The following is a 10,382-nucleotide window of genomic DNA, read 5'->3' on the forward strand; positions in this document are numbered from 1 at the left end:
GGATGACCCTTGTGGGTCCCTTCCAGCTCAGGATGTTCTCTGATTCTAAAATGTAAGTTCACAGCTCTCAGGAGTTGTACATACCCACAGCTCTGCTGTCCCTCCCCCCAGGAGAACCAGAAATTGAGGCTGATCCATGACTTTTTTCAAGGCACACAGAGGGCAGATGCAAGTGGAGAAAGGGAACAGAAAAACCCAAAGAGGCTTCTCTGAAACCTTCACAGCCCTTCCAGCATTAGAAAAAGCATCTGATTGTTTAGACAAGTTGTGGAATGAAGTAAATTATATTTTGCATATTCTTTTAGCACAGACATACCTCAATGTTGGTGACAGTAAATGAGAAGTGTCCAGGACTGTTCCTGGGCTAATTTCTTCACTATTGACCCTTTCTACTTGATTGACCTGTTTTATACTCCAAAACATGATGGGTGATATTTGAGATGTTTATTGGGGTGTCCTGTGCGGGGCCAGGAGTTGGACTCAAAGATCTTTGTGGGCTCTTCCAACTCAGGATGTCCTATGATTGTAAAATTTAACTTCACTGCTCTCAGGATTTGTCCATGGCCTTTCCTCACTCCTGAACTGCCAGGGAGAGCCAGACCTCTTCATCCAACACCAGGAGCAGAATCTGTGCTGACAGTAAGACAGGACAGACACCTGAGGTCCAGCCCCACACGTCACTTGTCTGAGTACAGACGTGGCCTGGGGATGATGGCAGAGAAAATTCCGGTACAAAGAGATTAAATGGGGCCTGGCTGAGTGAACAGAGGAGGATGAAGAGCTAATGAGAGGCTGGTAAGATCCAGGGGAAACAGGAGCTCAGTGAGTTGACAGGAGAGGGCAGTCAGGGCAGAGCTGATGGCAGGATGTTACTTCTTCTGAAGGGTTGCAGTGAAACCATTTCTGTGATGGCAGATTCTCTGAGCTTGGGTCTCCCTCCAGCCTCTCCTGCCTCTTGATCAAATATAACAACAGAAAACCAGGAATCACTTGCACATATACAGACTGACAAAATTGAAGGCTTAGATGACATCTGAGTTTGTCCTCTCCTCCAGCCAATCCAGTGCTTCATCCCCTGCCTGAACCCCACAGTGCGGAGCTGAAATCTGCACCTCAGATCAGCCAGCAGTGGTTTGGGAAACTGCTGGGATTGGCCAGGCCAGAGAACAAATGGGCATGAACCACAGAAAACTTGGACAGACCTGAAACACAGAAAATCTGAACTCCCCAAAGTGTCAGTGACAATGTCAGAGCTCATCACCCAATTTCACTTCATAAGACAGAAAGATGTGAAGGTGAGCAGGTGAAATGCACAGCAGAGGACAATTGTTTGATTAATGTCACAAAGTAGAGGAAAACAAACTCTGTTTTCAGGAGGACTCCATTATATCTGTGTTTAACCCGTGGCCTGGCTCAGGATCAGTGGCAGCAGGAGCAGGGCAGGGATTGTGCCCCTCACTGGGCACTGGTGAGGCCACCCCTGGAGTGCTGTGTCCAGTTCTGGCCCCTCAGCTCAGGAAGGACATGGAGGGGCTGGAGCAGGGACAGAGAAGGGCAACGAGGCTGGGGAAGGGTCTGGAGCACAAGTGCTGTGAGGAGCAGCTGAGGGAGCTGGGGGGGCTCAGCCCGGACAGGAGGAGGCTCAGGGGGGACCTTCTCACTCTCTGCAACCCCCTGACAGGAGGTTGTAGCCAGGTTGGGATTGGTCTCTGCTCCCAGGAATCAGCAGTAGGACAAGAGGGCTTGGTCTTAAGCTGTGCCAGGGCAGGTTTAGGTTGGACATTGGGAAGAAATTCTTCCCAGAGAGAGTGATCAGACACTGGAGTGGGCTGCCCAGGGAGGGGGTGGATTCTCCATCCCTGGAGGTTTTTAAGATGAGTCTGGATGTGGCATCAGTGCCACATGGGCTAGGAACCATGGTGGTAGTGGATCAAGGGTTGGACTTGATCTCAGAGGTCTTTTCCAACCTGGCTGATTCTGTGATTCTATGATAATATGTCCCAAGACAGAGGCTTCTGGAGTCGTACAACTAAACTGGGCCTGCAAATAGTTGCAAAGGTATTGAAGGCCCAACAGAAACATAAATCCACCCCGGATCAATATTTGGATTATTTGCTGGTCTCCGAGTGGATTTGCAATTGGAAGAACTTGGGAATGGCTGTTGTGACATGAGGCGGGAAGGAAAACAACTCTCTGAAATCATGTCCTTATCTCCATCAGAGGAGATGGAAGAAAATGCCCTTACACTGTGCCAAGGAGGTTCATATTAGATATTAAGGGGGAAAAAAAAAATAATTGAAAGAGAGGTGAGACATTGGAATAAGTTGCCCAGGGAGGTGGTAGAGTCACTGTCTCTGGAAGTGTACAAGAGGCGTCTGGATGTGGCACTTGGGGACATGGTTTAGGGGTGACCATGATGGTGCTGGGCTGATGGTTGGGCTGGATGATTTTGAAGGTCTCTTTCAACAGTAATGATTCCATGATTCTGTGATAAGAGCATTTATCCAAAAATCATGAATGAGAACTGGAGGCAGAGCATGCATTTTGCTCTTAGGCAGATCTAGAAATGTGGCTAGAAGGAAAAGGAGTCTGGTTTTCCTGAAGCAGAGGCTTGGTGCCAATTGCTTGTGTGTGCTTGGAATAGACAATGGATCTCCCACAGGAGACCAAAGCAGCACAGAATAACCCCAGGCTGGGGGGCCCTGCTGGAGAATAGCTCTGAGGAGAAGGACCTGGGAATCCTGGGGGACAACCAGCTGTCCCTGAGCCAGCAGTGAGCCCTGGGGGCCAAGAGGCCAGCAGGATCCTGGGGGGCAGGAGGAAGGGAGGGGATCCTGCCCCTCTGCCCTGCACCTGGAGTGCTGTGTCCAGTTCTGGGCTTCCCAGTTCTAGAAAGAAAAGGAACCACTGGAGAGGCTCCAGGGAGGGCTACAAAGATGATGAGGGGACTGATGGATCTCTCTGCTGAGGAAAGGCTGAGGGAGCTGGGCTAGTTCAGCCTGGAGAAGAGACCCCTGAGAGTGGATCTCAGCAATGTGCACAAACACCTCAAGAGTGGGTGTCAAGAGGGTGGACCAGACTGGTTTCAGTGGTGCCCAGCAACAGGACAAGGGGCAACAGGCACAAACTGACACACAGGAGGATCCATCTGAACATGAGGAAAAACTCCTTCACTTGGAGGGTGCCAGAGCCCTGGAACAGCTGCCCAGAGAGGCTGTGGGGTCTCCTTCCCTGGGGATACTCCAAACCCACCTGGGTGTGATCCTGTGCAACCTGCCCCAGGTGACTCTGCTTGAGCAGAGGGGATGGACCAGGGGATCTCCAGAGGTCCTTTCCAAGCACAACCACTCTGGGATTCTGTGATTTATGATTCAGTAAGAAGGGCCCTGTCAGTGTCTGAATCTCCCACAGTTTTGCTCCAGGAACTCACTGTTACTCAATTTAGCCCATGAACTGACTCAGTGAAGCAGCAACCTATGAAAATGGGAAGATGCTCAAGAATTAAATTAACTGGATCACAAAGAGAGGGAAGTGACATTTGGGCTAATGGATGGAGACTACAATTAAACTGGGAATATCTAACATCTGAACTTCTCCCTGCATCAGTGCACGCAGACACGCATCTGAACATGTGTAAACACATCTCCCTGTGTCTCTCCATTAGGCTGATAAACACCATGTGGGGACTGTGGTGGTCACTGGCTTAGCAAAAACCTTTTGAGTGTCACAGGGAGGGAAATGGAGCAGACACAGCTCGTTCTAACTCACAGCTCAGTGTTCTTTGGTGCACAAAACTCCTTCCTCCCTACCCAGAGGAGACAACACACGTCAGAGAAACCACATTCCTGACTAACTTGGGAGTGGGACAGCAGAGATCACAGAATCCCTGTGGCTGGAGACACATCTGGGATCACCCAGTCATTGCCCCCTGCTCAAAGCTGGGTCAGGCAGCACAGGTTGCCCAGCAACATGCTCGATGTCTCCAAGGATGAAGACTCCACCAACAATCTGGGCAACTTCTTCCAGTGTTGGACCATTCACACAGCAAAAAGTACTTCTGTTCAAATGGAATTTCCTGTATTTCAAGTTGTCCCCATTGCCCTTGTCCTGTCACCAGACACCACTGAGAAGAGTCTGGTCTTCATTCCCCACTACCAGGTGTGATGATGGTGAAACCCCCAAGTCATCTCTTCTTGAGGCTGAACAATTCCCAGACACGTCTGCTCCACTTCCAGCTGCAGAGGGCAGAGCCAAGCTGCCCCTCAGAGCAGCTCCAGCTGTGGGATCCAGCTGTTCCTGCTTCCCAGGATACAGACTGGCCATGAGGAACAAAGAGACACTTCCAAACTGAATGGTACCCCTTGGAGAGATTGGAAGGCTTGGGAGAGGAAGGAGGTGCCTGGAGTCTACAGGAAACTCCCTGTCTGTGCCACACCTCTATTACCCTGCCATCCTGCCCCAGGATAACCACTTGTGTTGGACAACTTCATCAATCCATCCCCAAAGCCACAGCTGGGGAGTTGGACAACACAGAGGAACCAACAGAAGGCCCAAGAGGTGATTCATCCCCCCTGGAGAGACTCAGGAGGTGCTGCTATCAAACAGGGTGAGCTGGTTGGACCTGCACAGGTCCTGCTCCTGTCAGAGGTTGTGCTGCTGCAGCTCTTGGGCACCTCTCACACCCATCTGACAAACCCAAGTGATAAAACAGGCTTTAAATAAGTGTTCAACCCAACTGCCAAGTCTCATCCCACTGGAATGTGCCTCCTGTGCAATGTCTTCAGGTTTCTGCACTTCAGCTGGAGATGCTCCTTGTTGAGATGCCAGAGCCTCTCTCTGCCCACCCACTGCTGGGAGAAGTGCCCATGTGAACCCACAGGATGGGAAGTGCTTCTCATCCAACTAACTTCCCATCTAACTCCACCTCACATCTTGGAAAACAAGGCAAGTTTGACTGCTCAGGGCAAAAGAAATAGAGAGCAATTGAAAACTCCTGAGAAGGAAATCTGGTTTCTGACTGGATGATCCCCAGAGAATCCCACAGCTGGGGACAGACCCTGCAGTTCTCCCAAACTTCTCAAGGAGAATATAAAAACTGATCAAATTTTCCTTCAGACCTGACAGAAACATCAAGGTGGGAGGAACAAGCTACTAAGACGTGCATTTGTTCCCACCTGTATTTTTTTCTGAAGCTCTTTGTGGATTCTCAGAGTGCCAAAGCACTGGGATTGCATATTGGACAAAAACTGATAGAAACTTTTGGGTCTGCTCTTTGTCTCCATCTCTTTCTCATGGACATGGACACTTTGAACTGTTGTTAACAGTGGTTCAGGTGTGACACCATCAGAGAGCAAACAGACTCATGGCCCAGGCAGAGCACAATAAAGCTGTCCAAGAGATTTCTGGCACATCTTGTCTTAGGCAGAAAATGTCAGTTTGTCAAAGCTGAGACACACAAGCCCAAGACTGTTTCAGAGAAACTTAGAATCACACGATGGTTTGGGCTGGAAGGGACCTGAAAGCTCATCCTACCCCAACCCCCTGCCATGGGCAGGGACACCTTTTGCTACACCAGGTTACCAGGAAAAACTTCCTTTTTTCCTGTTTCTTTTTTCTTTTCTTTGTGATATTTTGGAACAGTCTAAGACTCTGCATTGATACTTGAAGCACGAGAAACAAAATCTTGCTGTTCCCATCTCAAAAAAAAAAAAAATCCAACCAGAAAACCCAACAACCCTTTTTGCTAACAGTGTTAGTTAATGAGGGAAAAAATAAAGATTAAAAAAATGAAAATGAAAAAGCACCAAGAGACAAGAAACCCTGACTGGTGCAGAAGAGGGAAACTGGTCATGTAAGAGCTGTGATTCCTGGAGATGTTTTGTGATTTGACTCCCACTCATGGGACTTTAACACTTTCAGGAGTGGGGATGTCAGCAGCACCTTCCCCAGGTTCCCTCACACCCTCAGCCTGGTGGTAGATCCATGACTGCTGCTGGTCTGAATAAAGACTTGAAAACTGCTCTCACAGCTTCAGGGTCCACTTTTGCTGCTGTTTCTCTCTTGCAGTGGTGAATCAACACGACAACCAGGTATGGAACTGCAGCTCCACAGCCCTGGGATCAGCTCTGCTGGGACACATGTTGGGACATGTAATTTCTGCAGTTCTTCTGGTTTAATCATAGAATCATAAAATGGTTTGGGTTGAAAGGACCTTAAAGCCCATCCTGCCATGGGCAGGGACATCTCCCACCATCCCAGGTTGCTCCAAGCCCTGTCCAACCTGGCCTTGGACACTCTCAGGGATGGAGCAGCCACAGCTTCTCTGGGCAACCTCTGCCAGGGCCTTACAATGCTCACAGCCAAGAACTTCTTCCAATTTAACCTTCAACATCTTACTAATTGCTCTGATGGCCAGAAAAGGTGGGAATAGATGAAATAAAGACCCTTCAGGCCCTTGTTGCTCATCTGTTAGCACTGAAACAACACATGGCGGGTGACACTGATCCTCCACAGCATCACACCATCACTGTAGAAAAGAACCCTTCTCTTTGCATTACTGAATGGAATAAGGCTCAAAAAATGCATATATCCTTGTTTCCCCACCTCAAAGCAGATGCCACTATTGCAGCCCTCTGTATGAAAAGCTCTCGAGAAGCTCAGCATTGTTTACCTTAAAGGGAGCTTGCAAAACAAAAAACAAAAAAAAACCCACAAAAATTAGGATCAAAATATCAAGGGCATTTAATTTCAATTGAAAATCATGCCTGCAGGCTCAGATCAGGGCTCAGAGCTTTGTCTTAATCTAATTTTATGCAGACAATTCAGTGATAATAGAAGTTTATATAATCCACATCAAGGAAATCAGAGAGGTTCCCAGGACCTGTAATGAGAGCTGACATCACTGACTGCACATTGCAAACCCAGGCACTCACTAAATAATTGTGGCTCCAGAGAGCGCTTGACAGAGACAGAGCTCCCTCCACACCCTCCTGGGCTCCAAAGCATTTTGTTGAGCTGTGGTAAGAGCCTCAAACATTCCTCTGGTTTGGGCTGCACCAAGGAACCAGTCCCACTGCAGAGAGGCTTCAGTCAGTGGGTCCCCAGCTCACTAAAACACAGGGTGGATTTTGAGCAGCAGGCAGAGAACGGGTCCAGCTCTGAAGGACAGAGCTCTTCATTGATTCATGAGGCAAATCAAGGCACAGGGAAATGCAGCACAACCTCCCCCCAACTGCACACCCCAGAGAGGAAAACCAGACTGACAGTGCCTGGGGAAAGCAGCAGGACACAGGGAGAAGGGGCTGCTTTGGGCACACAGGGGACACCTGGGCTCAGCTCCCCAAGCCAGGAAAGATGTGACCTCACAGAGGGATCAGCATGGGACAGCCTGGCCAACAACCCCTTACCTGAAGGATGACCCAGTGCCCCTCCTTTGCAGCCAGATCCAGGGCTTGTTCAGCAACCACCTCTTGGCCTTGTCCCAGGGACACATTGTGGAGGTTCCTGTTGTTGAATGTAAAGCCAAGTTTCTTCCCTGAAAGAAAGCAAGGAGTGAGTTGAGCACTGTTGCCTGGTAGGGCTGGGTAGAGCTTCCTGGCCCCAAAACCCTCCTAGAAGAGCTCTCACTCTCCTGAGAACAGTTCTTGTCTCATTCTCTTGGCTCTCACCCACTCCTTGCCCAAGTGCTCAAACAGCAGCAGCTTCTTCCAAACTTTTAATTACACACATCAACACAAAGGTATCTTGTTACAAAGTGCTTCTTGTTTAAAGAACATTATTCCCATGAAACCTCGTGTAAAAACACTTTTTACAGTAATAAGAAATGAACAACTTTTCCTGCTGATGAAATGAGCTTTGAACACCCCCAGCTGAGAGGGGAAAGGCCCCTGTGATGTGGGTTGGGTGCAGCAGGGAGAGAAGGCAGGTGCATGAAATCTGTGTGAGCTTCCCCTGGCTTCAGGAAAGGCCTCCCAGGTGTCTTGGATGTGGAGAACATTTCCTCATGGGACATCCTGGGCAGGTGTGGAGTTGCCTGTGTGTGCGTGGGAAGGCCCAGGGTCAGTGGAGCAGCAAAGCCCGTGGGAACAGGAGATCCAGGAGCCACTCAGACCATGTCCCACTGCCCCTCCTGCATCCCTCTGCTTGTGCAGGCTGGGAACCCCCAAACCCATGTCATGGACTCCCCTGCCCTGGAGGAAGGATTTAGTTATTTAGTGTTCCTCCCTTTAGACTGTGATGATTCTTCAGACTCCTCTGATTTCCCTGTAGCATCCCAGTGCCTTAGATCCTTTCAGTGATCCTGGCTGAAGATCAGGTTAGTTCTGAATCTGTCTGTCAGTCAGTGGTGGAGGATACCACTTGCTCTTCATCTCACAGGAAAAGCAACTGCCTGGAACTAGCTCTCTTTGCTCTCCACTCAGGAACTGGGTGTTCCTGAGAAGGCAAGTCCAAATTTGTGCTGCCAGGGGGAAGCAGCCCCACAAACATCCCCATAAACATCCTACACCATCACAGGATGGATTTGGCTCAGCCAGGCAGTCAGTTCATGTGTCCCCATGTGCTGATCCCTTGGGATTGCCTCCACTTACCTCTGCATGCAGGTTTGCTTTCCTGCAGACAGGGCACTCTCCATTCCTGATTTCTGCTCAAAGCAGGCATGTGTTATAGCAACAGAAGGAAAAGGTTTATCTTACAAGACTTAGGAACCATCTCGTGGTACAAGATTGGAAACAGATGGGAAACAACCATCCAAACTCAAGCTCTCTGCTGAGCCTTCCCACAGCCCTGTGGGACACAGCTCTCCACATTTTTAGAGTTCCCACTTCTCTTTCCCACCATCTCTGACTGCTGCCAACTTTGAAAGCCTCTAATCTCCTCCTGTGCCTTCAAGACCCAGTCACTCAAGAGGGAATGGGGCAAATCACAGAAGGTAGGGCACTCCCCCAAACTCGGGGATTAATAATAAGAAATATCAGTTGTTATTTCCACTTCCCAGACAGGAACAGGACTGAGAGGGATAACAGAGGGTCTGTGCTGGCTGCAGAGGAGGGGACAGGCACTCAGGCTGCCCCAGGATGTGGGGAAGCTTTTGGAGCCCCCAGTGTTTGCTGCAGGGCCCTCCCCATGTTGTCAAGGAAAGGTGCCATGAGAAGCAGCACGTGGAAGAAGCCAAATTCCATTCCCAAAGATTATCTGGCCAGACCTGCACTTTAATAAAACCTAATGAAGGACAGAAGAAATACCAAGAATCACCCCAGCCCACCTCAGCTGGGCAGTGAGCTGCCAGTGCAGCTGCTCTGGAGCAATGATATTATTTCACTACATTTACTTTTTCTTTTCACTTTTTCTTGCTGTAGCTGTTCTAGCTGACCAACCCCAGGTGCTCAGCTATGCTCAGCTTCACAATTCCAATTAAGCCACTTGTGGTTGGATTTTGGTGCTTTATTTCCCAAACAAGAAAAGACCACAGTGAGAGACAGAATCACCAACGTGACCCAGGGAAAGGGAAGGGAAGCCAGGACCACGACAGGAGCTTCCTGGGGTGGGTCCCTTTCATTACCAAAAATGACACCTGGTTTGGGGGGCAGAAAGAGCCTGAAACACAAGGTAAAGCCCAGGAACTCCCCACGAGCTGAGCTGCCTGTGGCTGAAGCTGCACCAGGCTTTAAAAGCTCTGAGAGCTGCTCGTGGCCACGTGGGTAAAGATTGACTCAAACATTCTTTTAGGATGACCCAGAAGGTGCATCATAGAGAGGAAAAAGAACCCAAAGGTCAGCGTTCCCACACCAGTCCCCTGGGTGATGGCTGTGTTCAGAGGGACTGGTCCCTGACAGAGCTGCCAGCCTTGATGGTGTTTAGTCCTGAGACCAATTCATTAAACACCAGCCAGCAGCTCTGCTATGGCTGGGCTGTGATTGGAGATCTGTGGAGCACATTGCTGGGCAAGAACAGACACCCAGTGAGCACAATGGCAATATGGGGCAGCCAAAGACGTCAATCCCCTCTGCTCCAGAGGGATGTTCAGGCTGAAAACTGTTGGTTTTTCCCTAGGGGAGCTGAGACCCAGAATAAATTCTCCCCATTGTGAGCTTTAGAGCACAGACAGTGGCTGCAGCTGCAGGGGCACAGGGGGGGTCACTGCCTTCTCCAGGAAGTCATCCCAAATTCTCTGCCCTGGGGTGGCCTCACCTCAGTGTTGGGGCAGTTTGGGGGGACACAATGGAAGGAGAGATTGAGCCATTGGAGAGTGTCCAAAGGAGGGAACGAGGATGGGGAAGGGCCTGGATTTGAAGGCGTGTGAGGACACTGAGGGCACTTGGTGTGTTCAGCTGGAGCAGAGGAGACTGAGGGGAGACCTCCCTGCAGTTCCAACTGCCTGGGCA

General features: G+C 49.8%; 1 protein-coding gene across 2 annotated transcripts in view; it reads right to left on the reverse strand.

The window, feature by feature from the left end:
- LOC114066801 (dynein heavy chain 9, axonemal-like) overlaps nt 1-10,382 on the reverse strand; it is an 82,491-nt gene that overhangs the window by 29,488 nt on the left and 42,621 nt on the right. For both annotated transcript variants that reach the window (XM_027901783.1, XM_027901784.1), the window contains one exon: nt 7,407-7,534. In XM_027901783.1, coding sequence (XP_027757584.1) covers nt 7,407-7,534 — 128 coding nt within the window. The remainder of the gene's footprint in view (nt 1-7,406; nt 7,535-10,382) is intronic.

The sequence above is a fragment of the Empidonax traillii genome, unplaced genomic scaffold, assembly GCF_003031625.1.
Source record: "Empidonax traillii isolate 1590-97213 ecotype Southwest subspecies unplaced genomic scaffold, ASM303162v1 scaffold813:size283722, whole genome shotgun sequence".
NCBI lineage: Eukaryota > Metazoa > Chordata > Aves > Passeriformes > Tyrannidae > Empidonax > Empidonax traillii.